General features: G+C 35.0%; 2 protein-coding genes across 2 annotated transcripts; both read left to right on the top strand.

The window, feature by feature from the left end:
* Nucleotides 1–1,574: 1,574 nt before the first annotated feature.
* LOC102228901 (glutathione hydrolase-like YwrD proenzyme) lies at nucleotides 1,575–15,729 on the top strand. The gene is made up of 12 exons (XM_005805227.2): nucleotides 1,575–1,809; nucleotides 2,702–2,855; nucleotides 2,936–3,089; nucleotides 3,582–3,788; nucleotides 6,623–6,775; nucleotides 6,857–6,947; nucleotides 8,331–8,502; nucleotides 10,127–10,283; nucleotides 10,728–10,898; nucleotides 11,098–11,182; nucleotides 12,214–12,309; nucleotides 13,428–15,729. Exons 1-12 carry the CDS (start codon nucleotides 1,710–1,712, stop codon nucleotides 13,571–13,573), a joined length of 1,686 nt encoding a protein of 561 aa, XP_005805284.1. The 5' UTR covers nucleotides 1,575–1,709; the 3' UTR covers nucleotides 13,574–15,729.
* Nucleotides 15,730–16,184: 455 nt separating this feature from the next.
* LOC102228636 (transmembrane 4 L6 family member 1-like) lies at nucleotides 16,185–25,235 on the top strand. Its single transcript, XM_005805226.2, has 4 exons — nucleotides 16,185–16,713; nucleotides 20,659–20,727; nucleotides 21,973–22,115; nucleotides 22,893–25,235. The coding sequence occupies exons 1-4, from the start codon at nucleotides 16,534–16,536 to the stop codon at nucleotides 23,089–23,091; spliced, it is 591 nt and encodes a 196-aa protein (XP_005805283.1). The 5' UTR covers nucleotides 16,185–16,533; the 3' UTR covers nucleotides 23,092–25,235.
* The last annotated feature ends 231 nt before the right edge of the window (nucleotides 25,236–25,466 follow it).

Consider the following 25,466-nt stretch of genomic DNA (forward strand, 5'->3'; position numbering starts at 1 on the left):
TAAGTTAAATTATAAACTAGTTCTAGTTTAGGAACAACTGCTGACATTTACCCATCCTTAACAAAAGGGGCTGGGTTAAGTTTTTATCTATCTACTTTTTACTCTGTTTTAAAAAGATTATACATCTTAAACTTGGTTCTCACTGAAAATATATCACATTTTGAACCAAAAAAAAACACATATAGGTGTTTAAAATCTAAATAAAAACACAGAAATAACCTTTTCTGAAAATAACTGACAGTTTTATAGACTAATCCATTACCTATTGACTGTTGCAAAAAGAGAAGAAAAAAGGGAGCTTAGAAGCTATAAAATAATTTGTTAATTATTTCTAAGCATTGTTCTCAAACTGTAGTCTGTATCCAGAGTCGCTACTTTGGCTGCCTTTAGTAGTAGAAGAAGAAATTCTGGTATTTATTATTAAAGGAAGGTAAATTAGAATAACTGCAATTTGTATTTAGTTTGCAACAAATACCATAAAGATTCAGTTATTTAAAGGGATACTGTTGTATAAAATTCACATTTTGTGTTTTTATGCTTCTAAAAGTAGCTTAAAAAAAGAAAACAACTATAAGTTTTATAAAAAAAAAAAAAAAAGTGGTGTCTGGAAAATGATCTTATTCAAAAACCTTCTGAATAAGAAGGTTTTTATTCAGCGTCACAAATCAGCAGGCACTGCACCTCAGCTTCTGACCCCAGCAAAGCCCAACCCCGTTACCTAGCAACCGTAGAAGCCCAACCCCGTTACCTAGCAACCGCAGAACCTCCAGCACTTTAGCTTAGCTGGATTTTACTGCTGTGTAAGACAGACAAAATGTTAAAAACTGAAGCGTTGGACAGTGATTCATGTGCCGGCGCTGTCGATTCTTTTTACATCTTATATTAGAACATGGATCTGGATATGACGTCAAGTTCAGTTCATCTCTGTTTCAATTCCAAATATAGAAAACCTGTGGGTTTGAGCAGGCTAATAAAAGGAACACAAGCTAATGTCTTTGAAACACTGTAGCTACATGTTCATTAAAGGAAGTTGTATAATATGCTGTGTTTTATTAGAAAGAGAGATCAACTGTTTTTATTGCAGCTGTAACTAATATTAAAGGCAGCCATATTGGATTTTCAGTTGATTTCGCAAACTTAGTCTTTTATGCACTTTTTGTTGATTTCGTTCTTGTTTTACAATCAAATTTGACAATGTCAATTGAATTTGTGTTAATGAGGCTCGTTTGGCAAATTAAAAGTACCTTTTGGAAATAATCTTCAGCATTTCTGATTTAATCAGAAGCGGACAGAGGACACAAAAATTATACTCAACTAAGAGGAACTACTTCAACTACTCAAGTAAAATATAAAGCAGCCAAGAAATTACTGAAGTAGGAGTAAAAAACTATTGGTAAAAAGACTGAGTACCAAGTAATTAATCAAAACATCAATGATTTAATATTATCAGACGGACCAAAATATTAATATTAAATAATAATATTAAGTATTTAATATACATTTTAAAAATATGTCTTAGTGATTTGAGTTACTTGTCAATTTATTGAACTTGATATTAGGCAATTGATGAGTTCTGCGCTCCTCTTTTCTCCCAGCCCATCACAATCAATTACAGAATAATCGATCAGAAGTTGAAAGTCCGCTTCGGTTTGTCTTATTTTCTGCATTTTCGCGCTGTTTTCTCGGTCTCTGCGGGAAGCTGCCGCGGTATGACAGCCGACCTGCCTTTCTCCTCTCGCCGGTCTCCCGTGCTGTGCTTGCACGGCTGCGTGGCGTCCAGTCAGCCGCTGGCCTCGGCCGTGGGTCTGGGTGAGTGAGTGGGACGGTGACACCTGATTTGTTTATTTATTTTTTCAGTTCTGCGTTTTTAATTTGATCGTGACTAATAACATCTGAAATGCATGCAACATATGAGGAGGACTACAGGATTCAGAGTTGGCTTCTTTATAAACTAAACACGCAGGGAGAGCTGATTAAAGTATTAACTGCTCGAACCGCTGAAAACTGGACTTTAGACGGTTCTGTAGGAGCTCAGCTGCCAATTCAAAGAGGGATCTATAAGACTTTAAAGCTGCAGTATGTAACTTTAAAAAACTTTTTTTACATATATAAATTGTCACTATGTCAGGACGGTATGGTATGAGACAGATAAATAGTGAAAAAAACGAGTTTCCCAGAAACAACCAAACAGAGGCGGGGCTTAGCGCTGTCAATCACTGCCAAATTGCAGCTAGCATAGCATGTTATGAATGCTAAGGCTAGTTAGCATTATCATCATGACGATGGTTAAATCACCTGTTAGCTGCTGTTTCTCCGTCATTAGCACATTCAGCACATGACATGTTAAGACCCGCCCCCTCGCTCTGATTGGTTGTTTTTGGTGCCTTTCACAGATTATCTGTCTCATAACAAACTGTCATGTATCGTCTAGTTTCTTGTGCAAACATCTCTGTAAACTTGAATTAAGACAAAACTAACTAAGCAACACATAGAAGCTTGTTTTAAGTAAATAATTCAGTAATATTGGTGAAAAACGACTAGTTCCACTTAACAAGACATTTTTCCCATGTTGTGGTAATGGAACTAGTACTTTTCATTAATATTAAGATATTATTTACTATTATTTAAGGAGTATGTTTTGACAAAGAGCTGCAGGAATGCCATAAACCATTTACTGTCCTGGGTCTGCTTTTGAGTCCAGATGTCCTGAAGCGTGGCGGGAATGCTGCAGATGCGGCCGTTGCCATGGCAGCGGCTTTGGCGGTAACGGAGCCGTGCAGCACTGGACTCGGCGGCGATGCCTTCTGCTTGTTCTACGATGGGAAAACTGGAGAAATCCGAGGGATTAATGGCAGGTTGAGACTCCTCTGTCGGGTTTATTCTCACCCGGATGATGTTGAGAAATTATCCAAGCTCCATTCATGTTTCTCCTCAGTGGTCGTTCACCTCAAACTTTGACCCTGGACTTTCTGGAAGGACTCGGCTACTCAGCAGAAGCTCCTCCTTCGGTGTTTGATGCTTTAAATGTGACTGTCCCAGGAGCGCCTGCTCTCTGGTGCGACACAGTCCAGTTGTTTGGAAGCCAAAAGGTTCGTCTGCTTCTCTGGTCGTCATGTTTTCTGCAATAATCTGGTAAATAAAACCCCATTTAGCAGGAATTTAAAGGACATAACCTCTTTAAAAACGACAATTCTGACACAAACAGATCATAAAAACAAATAGAGGAGAAAATCCATCTTGTTTGTGAATTGAAGTAAAAATAAAGTTTAAATTTAGAGTTTTTGATGATCCTTGAATTTCATAAAAAGGTTGCATCGGGCCAAGACAGTTTATTTCACACAAAAAAGAAGCAAAATTAATGTAAGGTGCATCTTTATCTAAAATTAAACACAACTGATTATATTCAAATAATTTAATACTGATACAGTGCAACATATGGATGTTTTCAACATATAACTGGTATAAAATAAAAACTCTGTCTGTTACTGATGCCAGCCGCTGCAGAGAGGTTTACCACAGTCACTTTGTGTTCCTGCTTCACACTGCTTCCTGTAAAATGCTTCCTCTTCCTGTTTCCCCAGCTGTCCTTGCGGGAGGTTTTGAGCGGAGCGGCGACCCTGGCAGAAGAGGGCTTTCCGGTTGCCGGGGTAACGGCGCATCACTGGGAAAAGTGGGCGGCGGCTTTGGGCGAGTCGCAGAAGGAGCTGGGGGCGGAGCTGCTGATCGGCGGCCATCCACCCAAACACGGAGAAGTGTTTAAAAACACTGCAATGGCTCAAACCATAAAGGTAAATCCCTGAAGTTAATAAAAACAAACATTTTGACTGTTTTATGTTTTGTTTTATAACATCTGTACATCTTTTTGTAGAAAGATTTAAGCTGATATTTGCATTTATTATTAAAACATAGTTAAAAAGGAAATAAACACTGGGAATTTAAATGAAAGGATGTCCAAAGTGTGGCCCAGGAGCCATTTATTGCCCTTAAAATGATTTTGTTGGGCCCCTGATCACAAGTCAAAAAATAGAGAGAATTTGGAAATTGTCTGTTTCCTTTTAATAAAACAATCTTCTTTAAAAAATATAGTTTACTGCTTGTGAGGTAAAACTAAAAACAAAAATCACAATAAACTATTTTTTGGATTTTAAATTGAATTTAATGAAAATGTGTCCTGCCTGTAGTTATTATAAAGTTTGGACAGCAGTGGTCTACAGCAAGGAGGTCAAACTCATTTTCATTTTGGGCCATAATTATAAATGTCCTTAAAGGGCCGGTTGTGACAAAATGTATTGATTAAACTCATTTAACTAACTTTAAAATATTAATAATTATGAGTACTTCTTAAAATTAAATATAATAATCTTTTCACATCATTATTTTGCCAGAGACTCTGGCAAAAAAAAATTGAATGAAAACTCTTTTTTAAAAAGAGCATATTTTTTATTACACCTATATTAATTAATGTAATGTCTGGCCAATTTTGTGCATATTATGTTAAAAATATTTTGTAGGAATATTTTTGTATTCTATCAATTAGACCCCAGGAAGATTAATATATACTATATTTTATTAACAATGTAGTCATTTTTTAAAAACATTTGTGTCCAAACCTGTCAAGCCAAAAAAAAAATTTTCAAAAGCACTAAAACCACAAAACAAAAATAGTATTTTTTTATTGTAAAACAATAAACTAAGCATCCAACTTTTAAATTAAACAAAAAAAGTCCAGTTTTTTGTAGAAAAGGAAAGTTTATGTCATCGTTGATCTAAAACTTAAAAGAAGGTCATTTATTTTGAAAATTATTTTGCTTGTTCTTATTCCCAGCAATGATTTGGGAAACTCTTTCTTAAAAAAATCCTAATTATATTAAGTCAAGTTTGATTAATTCAAAGATTTTAAGAAGTAAAAGTCAGTTGATAAATGTGTTCTTATTAACTATGGAATCAAAGAAAAAGCACAAAGTCTGGTTGTTAAAAGACAAATACTTTGTATTGTATGTAATATTTTCCCTTGACAGAAGATTTTAATTGGTTAGTGATAATTTCGCTTTAAATAAAAATAATTTCCATCTGCGGGCTACACAGAATCAATCCACGGGCTGCAAATGGCCCACAGGCCGCACTTTGGACAACACTGCTTTAAACAATCTGCAAACAGTTTTATAAAAGCATATTTTGGCAGAATGCTGACTGAAGGGAACTTAATATGTCCTTAATATAAATAAAACTGTGATTTTTCTCACTTTTTCTTTCTAAAACATAACTTTCCTTTCCCGTATTCAGACTTCTAACTTTTATTGTGAGTTTTTTTGATATGTATTGCAGTATTTATAAACCTCCCGTCATTTTTCTGTCATCAACACTTCAATAGAGGTAAAGCTGAGGTCACTGTGAGTGAATGTGAGCGTGCGTTATCACCACTGAAGGAGGAATTCCTGATTTCAATGGCGTCCTAAAAATCTGCATTATGTAACGCCATAAAACTCTCCATACACCCGTAACACAAACAGAACGTCACGTTGCAGAGGCAGAAGAAACAATGGAAATGACCTCACCCTCAGTGATGGCGGCAGTCACTCCATGATGAAGCCAAATGCGTCATTTCCTTTCTCACTCACACTTTGATTCACCCCATTGATGAAAATTTACAAAGGCAGACTGAGGCATGACTTCACTCTGACGATTTAACGGTGTTTAGTCACCGGAGTCGGTTCGATGGGGGACCAAAATAGAAACAAAGAACCACTGACGGAATCGGCACGGAAATCTCTGAAGAAGACGCTGAGCACAACTTCCTTCTTCACAAAATGTAAACAAACATGGAGTCAGATTTTATTGGTGGTAGGATTTCGCTTTCGTACTTGGTGAAAAACAAGGAGCCATTTCTCCTGCTAGAGCTAGCTTAGCACATTTGTCGTGGTTATATTCACCCAGAATGCAGTGTGTTGGTCCAAAAGCTTTCTGCTTTTGGATCAGCTTGGCGTTCACTTCAACCGAACCGAAACCTTGGTTTGTAGGCGCACCAGAATTCGCCTTTTTGATCCAGATCAGAGTTCGATTGAACTAGCATTAAACTTCATGTTTTTTGTTGTCTGGAAAATGAGCCGTTTCAAAAACGTCTGAAATGTAACATCACGAATCAGCAGACACTGCCTGTAACCTAGCAACCCCAGCAGAGCTCCAGCACATTTGTTCAGCTGGTTTTACCGCTGTATGCGCTGTACAATGGCTGCTAGATAGAAGTGTTTTGTTGTTGACTTACTATTCAGAAACCAGTCGCTGCATTCTTGTTGGTTGAGCAGGAAGCTCTACTTCTGCTTTTCAAAGACATATGGTTGTATAATTGCCCATCTGTTTGCATGTTCATGTCCAAGAGTAAACTTTGAGTTGGGAGGGCGTGGCCATCATCAGTTTATTTGGATTTAAAGCGACAAGACGCCCTAAAACAACTTATTCTGAAAGGAGCTCAAAATAATCAAACATTTTTTTTTATCTAAGAATGATTTTGTGTAATGAAATGTAATGAACATGTTTTGTTTAGGAATAAAATAATGAAGCCTCTATAGGCCAAGTGAATATCATAGTGGTGCACCAACTATAACATAAATGTAACTTTTCCCAGGAGCTCGGTGAGCAAGGCAAACCGGGTTTCTACCAGGGCCGAGTGGCTCAAGCCATTGTTGATGTCATCAACCAGAACGGAGGGGTCATGACCCTGGAGGACCTCAGCAGCCACGACAGCGAGGTCGTCAGCCCCATTAGCACAGATTACAAGGTCGGCAACCCGAGTCGCTTATCATGCCTGTGCCTTCGCTCCCCGGTCAGCGGCGAGTGACCGGGTTTGTTTTGTGTTCAGGGCGTGCGTCTGTGGGAGCTTCCTCCCAACGGTCAGGGCCTGGTCGCTCTGCTGCTCCTCAACATCCTGGAGAACTTTCCTCAGCTCAAAGGTACAGGGCAGGAACTCAGAGGAGATGCAGCTGACATCCTCTAAAGCTCAAAGGAGAAATATTTCTCCAGACCCTGAGGATTTTAGAATCTCAGACTGTTGTGTGTGCGCTGCAAAAACACAGTTTTGATCCCCAGAACCAAACATGGAGAAGCAGCATTCAGCTTCTATGCACCGCAAATCTGGAACAAACTTCCAGAAAACTACAAAACAGGCGAAATACTGAGTTCCTTTAACTCTAGACTAAAACCCACCTTTTTATAGCTGCTTTTAAAACTTTGTAAATGAAACATTAATCAACATTTTAATCTGTAATGATGGCATAAATGCAAATTTGTGACATCACAAATTTGAGGTTTACCTTTAGAAGGTATAATAGAGTGGGGTTGAGTGATAAAATATCTGCATTTTTTAATGCCAAATCTGATAATTTATGTATTTCCCTCGCTTTCTTTTTTTAAAAACGGAATTACAGAAATGACAGAAAATGTTTTCCCAACGTGGCTTTATTTCAATCATCCCTTCTGAGTTGTACAAGGCATAATAGCGGCGGGTTGTGAGAATGTTTGAATAATTACGAGGACAATATTAGCAGCAAAAAGATGCAATTTTACCAGAAAAACGCCCTAAAACAACAAAAAAAGTTGCTTTAATGAGAAAATAGTTTTTTTTAGTTCTTTCTTTAAAATACTCGTTAGATCATTTAATAGTCCTGCTTCTGGTAATTTGATGTTGATGTTAAAAGATCAAATATTTCCTTACTTGTAAAACCAAGACCAAAGTATAACTTTATAAGATCCTCGATATTCCTAATTTTTCATATTTATTTGTGTTGGAGTTACTACTTTACTCTCCAGATATTATGACTATATTCAGTTTAAAAAAAACCCCCAACAACTTTATTCTTTTATTATTTTTGACTGTATTGTTGTTAAAACATGACTTTATTCTCATAATTGAAAGAAACTCTTGCTCTAATATTTAATTGTGCAGTTGTCATGAATTCAGAGTTCAAATGAAAAGAAGCTGTAAATTACGATTGTGAAACAAGATGGCCGCCTCAGCTTTGCATCTCTCTGAATGATGGGAATCTGAAGATGGGCATTGGTGAAAAAAAAATCCAGATTTTCCAGAAATAAAATCTTCAAAAACCAAAAATTTGATAAATAGATAAAATTAGAGATGTACTGATCCAATATTAATATCTGTATTGATCCCAATATTGATTAAAAAAAAACCCAACTAGATTGGATATTGCCGTAAAACCCTACGGAAATGTCACTTTTCAAAAGTTTCAGAGAATATAAATAAAACTCTGAAATTGTTTGCTCTTTAATTGAAAGTAAAACATTTTGTTGATGCGTCTCGTTGCGTTTCCTTTCAGCTGGAGGCCACAACAGCTCAGACTACATCCATGTGTTCGTGGAGGCCGTGCGTTTGGCACAAACGGATGCCTTCCGTTACCTTGGCGATGCCGCCCACATGACCGTCCCTACGGAAAGCTTACTGGCGAAAAGTTACAGCCATCAGCGGGCGCGGCACATCAGCATGGACAGGTGTGTGTGTGTGTGTGTTGGTGCCATGATGTACCAGTTGTTCTTTGTTGACTTTAGATAGGATTGTGGACTTTTACTTCCCTTGACCTTAACGCTCCTCTGTCTTTGTCTCGTCCCTCGCATACGAAGGGTGTGGGCTCGTATAGCTCGTGTGTTTACTGACCAGCAACATGTACTTTGAACTTTAAATCATTATCAGTTGTAATACAAATAGACCAACTATAAAACCGTAAAAACATAATAATCCATTATGCTGAATTGAGGCACACAGAAACACGCTGAAGTGAAGGTTTGATGGTTAAAAGAGAGAAAAATTTAAAATTGAGTTGAAATCCATTTTGGTTTTGAATTGTTTGTCACAATAAGCATTAAATCAATAAATCACATGATACATTAAAATGAACTTAATAACTTAATTCACATAATTTATTGTTTTTCTTTCTCTCTTTTTCAAAAACTGGAAGACAAAAGTCTTGAGTCCGGTACGTTTGGTCTCAACTTGCCCTTTTTTTTAAAGGACAGTTTTGTTTCCAGAGACTCCATAATTCATTTTATTTATTATTTCTGTTGTTTTGTTGATCTATTTTGGACATTTAAAATGTCTTCTGGTTCCAGTGTTAAATATTCATTAGAAATTAAAGTTTATTGATCTTTGAAAATGTGTTCTTGCATTATTATCATTACTTGAAAATGGTCTAAAAACGACAATATTATTGTTTATCGCAATAACTTCTGGGACATTTTATTGTCAACCAGAATTTGTTATCGTAACGGGCCTAGTTGTTTGTAATAACATTTAGTGATATATGTTGGGTTTTTATGTATTGTAATGATTTATAAAGTGGTAATTTAGGTTAATCTTATGTGTAGGACATAAGTCTTAAACTTATTTTCAGTCAAGTTGTTTAAATTGTTGCAGTGTTTTGAAATACATACAATTTATTTGAATACTGACTGAATAAATAAAAAAACAATCAAGAGTTCTGCGATGTTGCATTACTAAGCCTCAAACACTTTTTAATAATGTTTTGGTTGAGCACTAAACCTGCTCCCATTTATGATTCACATCCTTTTCATTCAGTAATTTCTATGTTTACATTTTCATATTAAACAAGGTAAGTAAAAAAAATCAAGAAAAGCAGGAAATTAATAATGTTTACAGCACTGCTATATTAGTTGATTATAAGTGAAAGGAAAAGCCTCCTGTTTAAACTTATTTACTGACAGAAAAATCCCCAACATAAGTTTGGAAATGTGGATCCTGCTTGTTTTGTTTTCATTTAACATCAGGTTTAGAGCTGCAACTATTGATTACCTTAGTAATTGCTTATTTTATCAATTGTTCTGACGATTAATCGATTATTCTATAGATTGTTTTGATGATTAATCAATTATTCCAATGATTAATTGATCAATCAGATAAAAAATTGCCACACTTTGTATAATAATGTATATGTATTTGTATAGTTTGCTCTTAATTACTGCTCTGAATATCTTGTTCTTCTGTCAATTAACGAATGATCCCGTTAACAATTAATCAGTTAATCATGATCAATACGATTAATCGTTTTAACTCTGATCAGTTTACTTTCTTTATTGTAAAATAGTTTTTGTGGATCTGCAGGGTGATGGCACGAGTGGAACCAGGTCTACTGACAGGAAGTGACACGGTCTACTTCTGTGTGATTGACAGTCAGAGGAACGCTTGTTCGTTTGTCAACAGCACCTACATGGGGTTTGGGACTGGCCTGGTCCCTAAGGACTGCGGCTTCTCGCTACAGGTCTGCTGTAGAGGAGGATACTGTTCTTTATTTCAGGGTTCAAATCCTTCAAATCCCTGAAAATACTTTACTTTCTCAACCAGTTTGTTGTTTACTCCTCACTCCCTCTGTCTTCTGGACATATATATTTGTTTTGTGTGGCTCATCAACTTGGTTTTCCAAGAGCTACCAGTCAGTCTGGTCTTATTAATAAAGCTGGAACGGGTAAATCAGTCAGACAATAATATGATTTTTAAATATACTATATGTGTCATAAATGAATTAGAGAGCAAGGTATTCTAATTTCTAACCGGTTTTGCATATTAACACCACCTCAAGATGAACGGCTTGCTTGTGTTTTATGCCGTATGAAATACTTAATATAGCTGATATTGTTTCCTTATTTTAGCATTAACTAATCAGACTGAACGGCAGCGTTGAAATTCATATTCTCCTGTCTTGCAGAACCGAGGTGCCAACTTTTCCCTGCAGCGCGGCCACGTTAACTGTGTTGCTGGAGGGAAGCGGCCGTATCACACCATAATACCTGCTCTCCTCACCGACTCAGAAAAACCCCAACTGCTCGCTGCCTTGGGGGTCATGGGGGCCTTTATGCAACCTCAAGGACACATCCAGGTACGCAGAATTAGGGCTGTAATTAATGATTATTTTATAATTGATTAATCTGTCAATTATTCTGACGATTAATCGGATAAATGAAATAGGCACCTTCCTTTGATTTACACCTCAACCTTTTTAGAAATACATCTATTGACTATTTTTGGTTTAACCAATTAATAATTAATAGTAGATTTACCTGGTCTGTTTTGTTAAGGTCCTGCTGAACATGGTCGAGTTTGGGATGAACCCTCAGCAGGCTTTGGATGCACCGAGAGTCTTTGTGGAATACGATGACAAAAGTATATGCCTTAAAACATTTTTCAAAAAGTCAAACAATGAAAACATCACTACAATTTACACCACAGTATGGCATATATCCCCAACAATTTGTTTTTGGCTCTTTTAGTTATTTTATTCAGGGCCGCAACTGACAATTAATCAATTAATCAAATAAAAAATGAGCAAATTCTGCAGATTTTTCATGAAACCACTGACACTTATTTACAATATTGGAAATCTAATAAAAATGGCAATAACCAAATTCCTTTTTTAAATAATAAAGATTTGTTGCTTTAGTGAAAACTTAATCTTTTGTAGCAAACGATGCATCTGCAGCTAAAAACATACTTTTAACATCAACATGTGAAAATCTCAGGACTTTCTGATGGAATTAACATCAGTACAGTTTAAAACAGATCCGTTGATTATTTTCTGCATTAACCAATTAATAACTGAATAGCGAAAGGTGCTTAATAGATTTGTTTTACAGAATTTAAACCAAGTGAAGCTAAAACTGCCACTTGAAGTTCTGACATATTTACAGACATTTAAAAAAAAAAAAATTGAATGCAGTATATTTGTACAGTTTAAGCTTTTCTACTCTGAGTGTCTTAATCTTTTTTCTTATGCTTTTTTGAGTTTGTATACTTCAGTTAACAATTAATCAAATACAAAATTAGTTGATTATTTGAATAATTGATTCACCACGATTAATCGTTTCAGCCTTAAATGTTTTGTTACAGTACACGATATCTATAAATCCTGGATCTTTCATAACTGAATTTTCCAGTGGAAAATAAAAGTGCAATACACAAAGCAATGTTATTTTATTTATTTCAATCATCCGAATTGACTTACCTTATTTAAACTTTACATTTTTTGCTCCATAATAATTTATTTTTATCTTGCAATATAGATATGAAGTTTATTCCTGCATACTAAAGTGGCCAAGTAGCTCTTTTCTGTCGTGTATTGTGGGATCATAAGTATAAAAATGATAATTCTGCATAATTTGAAGGAGAAATAATTTTTTGGTGATTCTGTCTTGCAGCTGGTCAGTGGTTAGTTAATTTGGAGGAAGGGATCGACCAGGAAGTGGCTGAGGAGCTGAAAAGAAGAGGCCACAGAGTCAACTGGCCTGTTACAGGTATTTTATTTTTAATGTACAAAATATGTTTTAATTTTCTGCGTTTAAAAAGTCAGAAATGCTTTTGGTCGTAGTTTGGACCGTTCTCCATTGACTTATAGTCCACATTTTACCACCAGCAGCTAAAGGAAGTTAATGTGCCACAATAACTTGTTTTATTGATATACTTTATAGTAACATCCATAAAAAATTACTGTTGCTGAAATAACATTCTGTGTTAATGTCAATAAACCACAGCTTCCATAAAACATTTTGGTTCCTTTTACAAGCAGGATGTTGGTTTTTGTTCCTCTTCTCTTTCCTAAACGAGACGCAGAAGTAAAATCACTTTCCTGAAAAGTGCAAACAGATTATGTCTGTTAAATAACTAAAAAAGTCAGAAAATAGAACATAAAAAAACTTATTTTAACTACTACAACTAACAATTATTGTATTCATCAATTTTCCTATAAACTGTTCTGACAATTAGTTGATTATTCTTTCAATTAATCGATTAATCGGATAAACAAATCTGGCACATTCTGCAGATTTCTTATTTAACCACTAAAAAATATAACTTTTGGTAAAATAATTGACATATTTTAGAAAGTTCATTATTTTAGAAATACATAAAAATCCACATAAACAATTAATTCATTTCCTTTTTAAAATGAGATAATCCTATAATGCCCATTTCATTCCCTAAAATGCAATAAAATAATAGGAGATTTTATTATTATTTGTTTTATTTACAGAATTTAGTCGGGTGAAGCTAAAACTGTAACTTGTTGGACATATTTATAGACCGACAAAGTTTTTTTTACATCTCAATTGAAATATATATATGTTTTTTGTACAGTTTTGGCTTAATTACTGTTGTGATTATGCTGTTCTTTAAGCAAATTGCCTTCTTTGAGTTTGTTTACTGCAGTTAACAATTAATCGATTATTAAATTAGTTGACAATCATTGATTAATCACGATTAATTGTTTTAATCATAGTAGATAATGTACACAAATATCTACAGTTTTGTAATTGCAGTTGAAAAACAAGCCTGATATTGGAGTTTTTACTCAGGAAAAGTGTGAATAATGTTTGAGAAACCTGTCTTTAAACCACCCTTGTATTTCCATACGTAGGCCACCAGAGGGCTCAGTTTGGGCGTGGACAGATAATCACTGTGGGTGATTGGTGGAGTCACTCCATCCCTCAAACCGGTTCTCCACCCAGGGTGCTGTGGGCAGGATCAGACCCCAGAGCAGATGGATGTGCTCAGGGATACTAATATCAGAAAGACCAGAATATTCAGAATCATTTCACTGCTAATTAATACAAACAAAATGTGTTTTTCATGATAATTCTGGTTTAATTCCCTCTTTTTTTTAATAGCACTCCTATTTTTATTCTGTTTACTTTGGTTTTATGATTCAACTAAATGATTTTAATGCTGGTTAATATTTGACAAACAGCTGGGTTTGTATCAGACGTCACATGGCACCTGGATGAGGTTCAAAGTACCTCACAATTACTGGATGCAATCAGCAGAAGCAGATCTGCAGAGTAACCAAGGGATATTCTCAATATTTCTATGAAAGAAAACCTGGTGATTGAACCACTGATGCCACAAATTGTTGGACTCAATCAAGAAATAAAATAATAAATAATAATATGAAATGCTTTTTCATACTCTGTACACAAGTCCTTGTGATTGTCAGTTTATTTTTTAAGGATTTTTTACAAGGATCTAAATTACATATTTTTCTGTTTGCAGTGGCTACCCCATAGGGGGCAAATGGGTGCCATGGTACCCTGTAGAAAAATGTTGGCCACCCAGAGAATCATGTTCAGGTCATAGAAAGTCTTACATAGTCATCTTCTTCAATCAGGAGATAAATGTAAAACACAATTAATAGATACATTTATAAAATTTTGCAAACTTCAAATTATACAATTAGAAATTTTATTAAAATTGGAAATTAATAGATAAAAATATATAGGGGAGGCCAATAACAAAAATATATATATAAAAAAGAAAAAGAAATTATATGTTTCCTTTGGAATTTGTGAAGAATGTTTATTTTTTTTATTGGCCTGCTCTGACCTCTCCTATAATACCTTTTTTGGGAGAAAGCGCCATTGGTTGCTTGAGTTTTAAAATCTACATCTAAGATTATTTGTCAGTGAATTATTATTATTCTTCTATTGAAACTTATGTTAAACTTGTTTAGAAATGCCAAATAAACTAAAGTGTACACTTGTTTAAATCTTCTTTTGCCATCTGAATCTTTATCTGAACTTTATGCGGCTCGCAATAAGGTGCACTTGAGTTAAAAGAGACTAATACTCCCTCATTAGTTGACCCAACAACCGGCACGAAGCAGGCAGATATTTTTTAAAGTAGAATTTGATTAAATAACCAAAGTGAATCAGATTTACTTACTGTAGGTGACAAAAAGAGAGAAAAAGCACCCCATGTATGTAAACATCTAAATAATCTTCATTTATTATGTAATTTCCCTGTTGGCGCTGGATTGTTTCACACAGTCTCTACTTGAGCATAAAATCTCCCCATGTTGGACTTTGTTACCGCGGTAATCTCCTTACAGATCCAAACCCAACCTGGTACGATCCGTTTACTCTGCTAACGACTCACCAACATAATCCAGGCGACATAATCTGCCTGAAACGGCTCTTACTCCGGCGTCCCTTATGTTCAGCTTCAGTTAAATGGACATTAAATGATGAGTTTGAGAAATATAAATATATACATCTTTTATCGCTACTGATGTTCAACACATTAAACTTCATCCTGCCTGTTTGGAAGAAATACCTTAAACCTTATTGTTTCTTTTTGTTTTAATTCACACATGTGTGCGTGTGTGTGTGCGTGTGTGAGAACCAGGTTTTTATATCCTCTTGGGGACCTATTTCTGCCTAGATTGTGGGGTTGTGGGGACGCTGCTCCTTATGGGGACATTTCTTGATCCTCATGAGGGGAAATGCTGTTTTTGGGTTTGGGGCTAGGTATGTGATGGTTAGTTATGGTAAAGGATAGGTATGTGATGGTTAGTTATGGTAAAGGATAGGTATGTGATGGTTAGTTATGGTAAAGGATAGGTATGTGATGGTTAGTTATGGTAAAGAATAGGTATGTGATGGTTAGAGTTAGGCTGTAGAAAATGAATGGAAGTCAATGTAAAGTTCCCACAAGATGTGAAAACACGACTGTATTTGCGCGCGCTCACACACACACACTCACACGCACACACACACATGCATATAATCTAAATATTACAATGAAGTATTAGGGCCACACTGAGAAAATAAAAAGATAAACTTATGAGAATAAAGTCAAAATTACTACAATAAAGTTCTAATATTACCAAGTTGTAGTTTTACGAGAATAAAGTTGAACTAATAAGAATAAAGTAATAAAATTATGAGAATAAATTCAAAATAATATGAGAATAAAGTCAAAATTTGGGAGAAAAAGTTCTGTTACGAGGATAAAGTCGTAGTTTTATGAGAATAGTCTTAATATTATATAGAATAATATTATTTCGACTATTTTTGTATGACCATTCTTGTAATATTATGACTTGATTCTCATATTATTACAACTTTATCCTCATGTTATTTTGACTTTATTTTTTCCTTTGTGTAGCCCAAACACTCCATCATAAATCCTGTTTTCTGTGAATAATTTAAGTATTATATCAGAACATTTTGCAAACTGCCGCACCAGAATAAAAGATAATAAAGTCATAATATTACAAGAATAAAATAGTACTGTTACATCTTTATTCTCAAAATATTGTGACTTAATTCTTGTAATAATACGACTTCATTCTTTAAATATTTTTACTTTATTTTTTATTATTTTGACTTTATTCTTGTAATCTTATCTCAATTTTTGTCTTGTATTTACGTCATTACACATGTCAGCTGTTTCTTCTGATTCAAGTTATTTTTTTGTCTGATTTTGTCTCTGCTGACTAACGGCCTGAGAGAAACTCCATCATCCTTGTTGGACTTTTTGTTTTCCCGTTCGTTCTGGTCTCGTCAGCGTGAACGTGTTTCCTCCTTTGTCATGCCAGAACCCCCTCCACCCTTTAACTCCAACACAACCCGCTTCCTGCCCCTTCAGCTGTTCCCCTCCTCTCCTTCCCAGTGCCTCTCCAGAGCCGCTCCAGCTCCTCCGCCGTCTCCCTCTGCGCGTTGTGATTTTGGTGTTTTTGTTTTTCGATGTGCTGCTCGGTGGGTTTTGCCCGGTCTTTGGGCCTGGCTCTGCTGCCGCTGGCACTCTGCAGCATTTTGGCCAACCTGCTGCTGCTGTTTCCAATGGGAGAAATCACCTACATCCAGCAGGACCGACTCGCCAGCTACATCTGGTACTTTGGTGGACTGGGAGGCGGAGGGCTGCTGGTGAGTAAAAACATTTATGACAAAGAAACTAGTTAGATTTTTTTAAAGAGCTTTTATAGTCAGGAATTTTTATTCTTTTAAATCATTAGTTAAAACTAATGATGGACTAAAAAACAAGTGTTTAAAAAAGAGCTTATTGGGACCAAAAATGATATTGATGATGTTAAATAATTCAATTCAATGAGCGAATAATTTAAGAATTTATCTGTTAGGAAAAGATTTAAATGTTTGTAGGTTTTAGTATGAAAATTATAAAATCTTGTATCTTCTACCTGCTTTTTTCAAACAAATAATGTAAAATTGGATGTCAATACCCAGGATAATTTTTAAATTTGTATTTTTTCTTGGTTTTACTTTTTGTCTACTTAAAAAAAGAAATATAATTTATTTTGTATTTTTATTATTTCATTGTTATGTAAATCAGTCCAGTTTATTTAAATCATTGATTTAAATTCGTTTTACTTTTATCTTGTGTCTTGTAGGATGCTGTTTATGTTCATTTGTGTAAAAAATTGCTCTACAAATAAAGTATTATTGTTAGAAATGTATTAATAGGGAAGCCTAAAACAATATAAAACATTAATCTTCTTCCATATTTACTCAAAATATATTTTTATAGTCATATTTAAAAACCTAAAGGAAAGAATGTATCTTTAGGAATTGTTTTTTTTTTTATATTTATGGCTTGTGAGCTAAAGCGTTTCCTCCCTTCCTGTCTTATTCATTAGAGATTACACTGAAAAAACACATAATCTTACCAACTATTTCCTTTAGGTTTTAATCCAAATATTTGAGTAGATTTGAAATGAGACAAAACAAACTTACAGTTAACCTTTTGCCAAGTCATAGAATCTTGTTTTAAATAAATAATTCCTTAATTTAGTTCAACTGGCAGATTATTTCACTTTTACCTGGTATTTATTCATCAGTATTAAGAAATGTTTTACGTAAAATAAGCTCCTATTTTTTGCTGAAAAGTTACTTGTAAGTTAGTTTTGTCTTATTTTACTAAGATGTTTTCACTAGAAACTGGAGCAAAAATACTTGGTAATATTTGGTGTTTTTGCAGTGTAACGTTGGCAGAGCTATTTTGTGACTTTAAATGTATTTTTTTTAGTGAATTAAAGTGGACTTAGCCCTGAAAAATATAAATAAGTATAAATTGTTCCCCTTTGACACCATTCAGTCTGAGTGAGTTTGCAGTTGTTCAGTGGGAACAAAGAAGTGTTTTGTACATCTACAGTTAATCTGTCTGCTTTGCACGCCGCTGAGCTGATGGGGTTTTGCTCTAACTGAGCAGAAAGGAGCTGTTCTTTTTCACCCAGCAACAACAGAAAGATTGTGCCTTACAACTAAAATTAACTTTGTTTTTCAAGTATTTTTCTGTAAATACCATTCCATAAAGTCTAAATTATGACGCTCTGTGCTAATTAAGCCAGTTGCAGGTTAATTTAAATGAAATAACACAAGAAAATTTAAATAATATATGAATGAAGTGTGACAGTTAAAGAACTGAACTGGTCAGAACTCAGGTATAATTAAATTGCTTATCGCCCCCTGCTGGACGGAGGACCACAAGAGCGATTTGATTTACACAGGAGAGGTTTACAAATACTCCATTTTTATTTATGCTAAAAATCAAAAATATACAATAATCAATCGATCACGAATAGAAATCATCCAATTTCCCATTGATCATCTCTGATTGATGATTTTAAAGTAAAATACTAATAACTCAGAGTTTTCTTTTCTTTCTAGTCAACACTGGAATCTCAAATCAGTTTTGGTCCATAAATACTATAAATACACAGTACTATAAGGAAGAAGTAGACTACGAAAACACAAAACTTTACCAAGTATTTTGATCTAGCTTCTAGTGAAACTATCAATAGCAAAATTAACTTTTGCTCAACCCGTTACCTTGCAACCCCAGCAAAAGCCTAGCTTGTTACCTAGCAACCAGCACATTTGGTCAGCTGGTTGTTTTACCGTGATATGTGCTGTACAAAGTTTTACTAAGCATGTACAAAATCTTACTAAGTATTTTTGTTCTAGGTTTTAGTAAAGATATCTTGGTACACTTGAAATAACAAGCAACTTTTCAGTAAGATGTAAGTGCTTGATTTAAGTCAACAATTTCTTTAAATTGATATATATAAAAAGTATTGTTTCAAGTGTGCTAAGATATTTTCAATAAATTCTAACCAAAAATACTTGATATGATTTTGTGTTTTTGTGCATTTTAACTTGAATAAAGATCGTAAACATACATTTTGAGATATAGCTAGAGGTAATAACGTAATTTTCTTTTAGATTCCAAACTTCAAATCAAAAAACCTGCAGGCCATTTTTGCTCTTTAAAAAATTTCAATGATCAATTAGCTCACACTTTCCGGAATCTGAAAGCTATGAGATCTGAGTAGTTTAATATTTTTGGCTGCTTATTTTTAAGCAGATGGATGGAAATGACATAAAGTTAGTAGGTCAAAGAACAAAGTGAATCCCTCTGAGAACATCCATCTGCAGCTCCCCCAACTTCCTCTCCCATGTGCATCCTCCCTCCGTTTTTCCTTTTCTCCTCTTTACACGCCGTGCGCTTCCCTCCCTGTTGCCAGACTCCCTTTTAATCTCTTCTGTTGACATGCAGGATGTGTATTTTAACTCAATTCTGATTGTTGAGCACTTTGCGGGTGTGGAAAATATTTTGGAACATCCTTTCCTTTTGTTGGAAGGTGATTTAATGTCTCTGGGAGACAGACAGCAACACAGGAAAGAGGATCAGAGTCCCTCTGTTCCTCCCAGACAGGGGAGAAAAGAACAAACTGCGTTTCCGTTACAAATGAGTGCAAAACTTTGACCATATTATGCAGGGGTCGAAAAATCACAATTTTGCAATTGCGGTGTTTCCATTAAATACGAAACATAATTAAAAATAACAAGTAAATAAGTTTGTTCACGCGATAAGTTGTTAAAAAACGTCATCCTTCAACCACTTCCTGTCATCTTCTTTGTTGTTTCCACCAGTAGTAACATCCTGTTGTTGATCATGTGACTTCTATAACTATATGGCCAAAACTAGCTCCAAAACTGTGGGTCAAAAAACTTTTTAAAAATTTGTGTTTTCATTTAGCAAATTTATTTGTGAAATATCAAATTGTGGAGTTACTGTGTTTTCATTGATCATATAATTGGGCAAATTAGAATTACAAGAATAAGTTTGCTTAATTGAAACATGCTAATGTAAGAAAAAAAGGGCACACATTTTTTAATAATTTTTTTGAAAAGAAAAGTTACAGTGGCAGATTATTTCACTTAAAATGTGGAAAAATATATTATTAGTAAAATAATCTGATGTGTACTTCCTATTTCTTGCTGGCCAGTTCCTTGTTAATTGGTTTTGTCTTAATTCAAGTTTAATAAGAAACTAGACTAAAAATACTTAATAAGATTGTGTGCTTTTGTAGTACTCTTGTCTTTTCCAGTAGCCATTGTTTTAGTGCAGTGCATATAGCGGTAAAACCAGCTGACTAGGTGTCCTGGTTGCTAGGTAACAGGCCAGGCTTCGCTGGGGTTGCTAGGTAACGAGCTGGCTTAAGTTAGTTTTTCTTCAACTCAAGTGCACTAAGATATTTGCACTAGAAACTAAACCAAAAATACTTGGTAAGACTTTGTGTTTAATAAATAAATAAAAAAGCTCTGTTCAGATATGAGCTTTACTAGTTATTACTTTTTTAAATTCATTTTTATAATGGTGAATAGCTGTTTTAATTAAATTAACCTGTTTTGCATTTAAAACTTAAAGCTACAGTTACATGCAGAAACTTCATAGTGTTCTTTTTTTTATTATTAAATTATCTGGCAACAGAATAATAAATTAGATAAAGGGGAAAAATGTCATTGTTCAGAAACTGTAACAGAAAAAAAATCAATTCTGTGTCTTTCCAGATGCTGATTCCAGCTGTGGCCTTCATCACTCTAGGGAAATGCAGCTGCTGCTGGAATGAAAGCTTAATGGTAGGAGACTTTTTACGCTGGGACCAGTGCTCAAAATATACAAGAGGGAAACATTCTACACCAGTAACTGTTAATGGGATCGGATAAACATCTAGAGCATTCAGTTTATCTGACAAGCTAACAAACATGTTTCTTTTTTTCCAGTCTGTATATATCAGTTGGACTTTTTTGCAGTTCTATTATTATAATTTTGTTTTCACCCCTTTCAGAGTAATGCATTAAAGAAGTCAATAACCAAGATAAAACCTATCCTATATGGCTAAAGTGCTAATGCTAACTGGCTCTTTAGTTAACTGTGTGTTTGAACGAAACATTTCAACATTGCTATCGCTTTCAGATTTTTTTCAGTCAGCATATATTTGTTGGAGTTTTTCCAGTTTATTAATAGTCAATAACCAAGATAAAACTAGATTCCTATCGGATAGAGCTGAAGTGCTAATGTAAACTAGCACTTAAGCTAGCACTTCGTTCTGTTTCTGAGTGAAACATTTTGACATATGTATCCATTTCTGTTTCTTCTTTATTTAGTATATAGTGGCGTTTATGCAATTTTATTATTATTTTGTTGTCACCGCTTTGAGAGTAATGCATTCGGTCAGAGGTGTCCACTGTCGGTCCTCGAGGGCCGACATCCTGCATGTTTTTGTTCTCTTCCTGGTGGCGGTAACGACCTTTTCAGCATGTCAATGTTCTTCTTAGGCCTGTAATGAGCCATCATTTGATTCAGGTGCTTTAAACCATTGAGAAAATTAAAACATGCAGGATACCGGCCCTCCAGGATTGACTCTGGGCACCACTGCACTAGGTAGTAATAACCAAGCTAAAACTAAATTTCTATCAGATAGAGCTGAAGTGCTAATGCTGAGTCTCCCATGATTACTGAACAAGGCTCCCATTGTTAAGAAACACACACCAAAGTGAGCTTGAATGCCATTCATGCACAGCTGCGTCTATACGTGTGTGTGTGTAGCAGCTGTGCCTGTTTTTTCCAACTCGGCAAGGATGAAGTGAAACGGTCAAAATGTATTTGCTGCAGCATACACTCCTAACCAAATACACACTGTAAAACACAAAAGTATTTTTTAGTCTAGTTTCTAGTTGAAAATATATTTCTTTTTTCAAGTGTACTAACATATTTGCAGTAGAAACTAGACCAAAATACTTTTCAGGATTTTGTGTTTTTGCAGTGTAAACATTAGTCTGTTGTTTTTAAAACGCTGCCCGTGTGCCGCTGTGCCTTCACAGATGTGCGGCTCGGTTCTGGCGGCCATCGTCGGCCTCCTGGGCTCTGGTTACTGCTTCGTCATTTCAGGCCTGGCTTTGGTTCAGGGCCCCCACTGCTTCACCTCCTATGGGTGGTCGTACCCCTTCGCAGACCAGCGCGGCAGGTAAGGACACCCAGTAATAACAATTACAAAAAAAACCAAAACATTTTACATCAAGAAGATTATTGTTGTTGCTGGACTTTCATATCTTAAGACTTTTCTTTTTAAAAATGCTGCTGTAGTTTTATGTCAGATGAAACGGGACGCACACCGTCTACAAAGTTCTCTCCAGTAGAACATTTCAAAAAATGTTTGGTGGTTTCCTCTAGATCAGGGCTGAAACAATGAATCTGTCTAATTGATTATTCAAATAATTGTCAACTAACTTAGTAATTGTTAACTGGAGTAAACAAACTAAATAAAAGCTATTTGCTGGAAGAACAACATATTCAAAGCAGTAATTAAACCAAAAAATGTTTTGCATATTTTCCACACAACTAGTACTTTTTCACTTACATGAAGACATTTTCCCATATATATTATTTCATATGTATATTATATTATTTCATTACAAGTGAAATAATCTTCCATTGTAACTAGAACCAGGTTGCTAGGTGACAGCCTGGGCTTGGCTGGTGTTGCTAGGTAACGGTCCAGTGGAACTAGTACTTTTTCACCAATTTTAAGAAATTATTTACTTAAAGCTAGCTCCTATATCTTGATGAAAGGCTACTTGTAAGTTAGTTTCTCTTCTTGCAAGTGTACTATTTGCTTTAGAAACTAGACCAAAAACCACTTAGTAAAATTTCTTGTTTTTTCAGTGTCCTAAAAGACAAAACCAGCTCTTAGAACCAATAATTTTTTCTTTGATTGTCATGTTCTCTCTCCTGTGCTTCCCAGGTATCTGTTGCAGCCTGAAATCTGGCCGCGGTGCCTCCAGCCCATCAACATCGTAGAATGGAACGTCACTCTGCTGTGCGTGTTACTGGGCCTCGCAGTGCTGGAGTTCATTATCTGCCTTTTACAGCTTGGAAACGGTTTAGTGAACGCCATCTGTCGGCCCTGCTGCTACAAGCAGGAATACAGTCTCAACGCTTAGAGAGGCACATCTGCATGGACGCTGGGCGTATCACAGAAACAACAGTACATTACAGCAACAACTGTGATATAGACACAAGTAAGCAGTTTCATGCTGATGGGCTAAAACACGGATGTCAAACTCATTTTCATTTTGGGCCTTATCAAGATCACGAATGTTCTCAAAGAGCCAGCTGTACCAGAATGCATTCATAAAACCCATTAACAAACTGTTAAAATTTAAATAAGTTGCTGTGTCTCCATATGTGCTTCTTAAAATTAAATAATAAAGAACAACGGCGTATTAGGGCCATTGTACTGTAGATAGAGAAAAAAAGTGTCAATTTCCACCCAAAGACTCAGAAATTTTGAGATTAAGCTCAGAAATTTTCAAGAGAAACTTTGAAATCCATGAACTTGAAAAATATAAAATTTGAGTAAAAAATCAGAAATTTTGAGATTAAAATGGTCTAGAATTGAAATTTTTGAGTGTCAAAAGTCAAAGATTTTCCACTTTTGAAACTCAGAAAATTTCAAGCTTTTCTCCTAGAAAATTTCTGAAATCCACCTCTAAAGTTCTGAGTTTTTGTTCAACTTTTCAAAACCATACATTTCCAAGTTTTTGCACAAAAATTTCTGAGATTAATCTCAGAACTTTTCTTTTCAAACTTAGAAATTCCAGGTATTTTCTAGGTAATTTCTGAGCTTAATCTCAATATGAAATTTATTTGCTGGACATTTTCTCCAGTTTTTGGTATCTACAGTGGCTCTCATGCGCCGTTGTAGCCACTGCAGGATTTAGCAATTTTTTTTGCAATCAACATAACTGATTTTGCGGCGCTAACTTAGAAATACTTGCAAAAGATTTAGTGATATTTGTAAATGATATATGTAAAACAGCAAATGTGACTTTTTGTTACTTGTCTCATCGATCATGGACTATAATAACGCTGAGGCAGCAATGAAATAGAAGTAAGAAACACTGCCACTTAAAGATTGAAGTTTGTCACTTAAACCCAGATAAATCCAATGTTTTAGACCGTTTTTATGGAAAATTATAAATGAATTCAGTTGTGTAACCCTCCTATATTCGTCTCAGGAAAAGTAGGTTGACTTTATAACAGAAACACTCAGGTTCTCTGTATTTATTCTAACAATAGAGCTTCTGCCCTCAAAATACAATAAATTACCCTAAACAGACTACAAAGCAATGATTCCCAAAGAGCAGCTCACAGCAGTTAACAATTGTAAAATTAAACAAAGCTAAAAGGAAATTAACAGTAAAAAACAGAAAAAACATGACAAAATTACACATGAAATATTGTATATAATTAAATTTGTCTAAAATGTGTTAAGAGATTAATACTTCTAAAGAAAATAGAGCTGATCCTAATACATACTAAAGTTACCGAGGGCAACAGAAAAGGGGGAGGAGCTGTCAGTTACTGGTTGCTGCGGTAACTGCCAACCGCTTATGCAAAAGCAACATACCAGAACTTAAATACACCAAGAAATGTCACAAGAAACAACTTGTTGACTAAGCATAATAAATTTGAAGAATAAATAAATTTGGACAAACTTAATATCTATAGAAAGGCTAAAATAAAATCTTAGTGAGGAAAACGTTCTGGGATTTGTTGATCTTGCGTTGATTTCTGTAATTGTGGAATCGTGAAGAACTGTACGGACTGATTGATGTATTTTGGCAGTATACAGAAAAAAACTGCTTTGATTTGACCAATAGAATAATATTTAAAAACATAGCTGTTACCTTGGAGGTATCATCTATGTGTCCCTGTGAGAGGCCACATGATTAGCTACGGTGGGCTGGATTTAGGCCCCGCGCCTCGAGTTTGACACGTCGATGAGTTTCATGACAGCATGGAGTGACTTTGTTGTTATCTTTAAAATTATTCGCCTCTATCTTACAAAATAAAGTTGGATGTTTTCTTTAAGTAGTGTGTAAATCAGACCCACACTGAGTAAATGAAAGTACCTTTCATCAACTTTTTAGGTATCTTGTGTGTTTTTTACCTGTTGCTGTAAATTGCTACCTTGATATCTGTCAGGTGGTAGTTCATTATTGAATGACATTTTATATCCGTTTTAGTTTTTTTATATAATGTGCTGTTTATTTGTGCTGCCTTGAGTAAATAAATAATTTCAATTTTATTCATACAGTCAGGCTGATTCTTTAAAAGTTTCTCGTACATTCAAAAACAATTAAGTCGCGCCGGGGTTTTCCTTGCAAATTTTTGCCTAAAAAAAAAAAAAAAAGTTTTTTGTTTTTTTTTTACCAAATGTTTTTTTTTTTAGGGACTTGAAAATGATCTGTTTCAAAAATCTCCCGAATGTAACGTCACAAATTAGCAGGCGCTGCCCTTCCTGTGAAGCCCA

This window comes from Xiphophorus maculatus, chromosome 9 (genome assembly GCF_002775205.1).
Source record: "Xiphophorus maculatus strain JP 163 A chromosome 9, X_maculatus-5.0-male, whole genome shotgun sequence".
NCBI classification, from domain to species: domain Eukaryota; kingdom Metazoa; phylum Chordata; class Actinopteri; order Cyprinodontiformes; family Poeciliidae; genus Xiphophorus; species Xiphophorus maculatus.

What these genes read in the sequence shown, in the direction of transcription:
- LOC102228901 (XM_005805227.2), top strand. Translation starts at nt 1,710, where the DNA reads ATGACAGCCGACCTGCCTTTCTCCTCTCGCCGGTCTCCCGTGCTGTGC. An exon ending in CGGCACATCAGCATGGACAG is followed by an intron (nt 8,503 to 10,126) that starts GTGTGTGTGTGT and finishes GTGGATCTGCAG; the next exon opens with GGTGATGGCACGAGTGGAAC. An exon ending in AACCTCAAGGACACATCCAG is followed by an intron (nt 10,899 to 11,097) that starts GTACGCAGAATT and finishes TGTTTTGTTAAG; the next exon opens with GTCCTGCTGAACATGGTCGA.
- LOC102228636 (XM_005805226.2), top strand. Translation starts at nt 16,534, where the DNA reads ATGTGCTGCTCGGTGGGTTTTGCCCGGTCTTTGGGCCTGGCTCTGCTG. An exon ending in TGGGAGGCGGAGGGCTGCTG is followed by an intron (nt 16,714 to 20,658) that starts GTGAGTAAAAAC and finishes GTGTCTTTCCAG; the next exon opens with ATGCTGATTCCAGCTGTGGC. An exon ending in TTCGCAGACCAGCGCGGCAG is followed by an intron (nt 22,116 to 22,892) that starts GTAAGGACACCC and finishes TGTGCTTCCCAG; the next exon opens with GTATCTGTTGCAGCCTGAAA.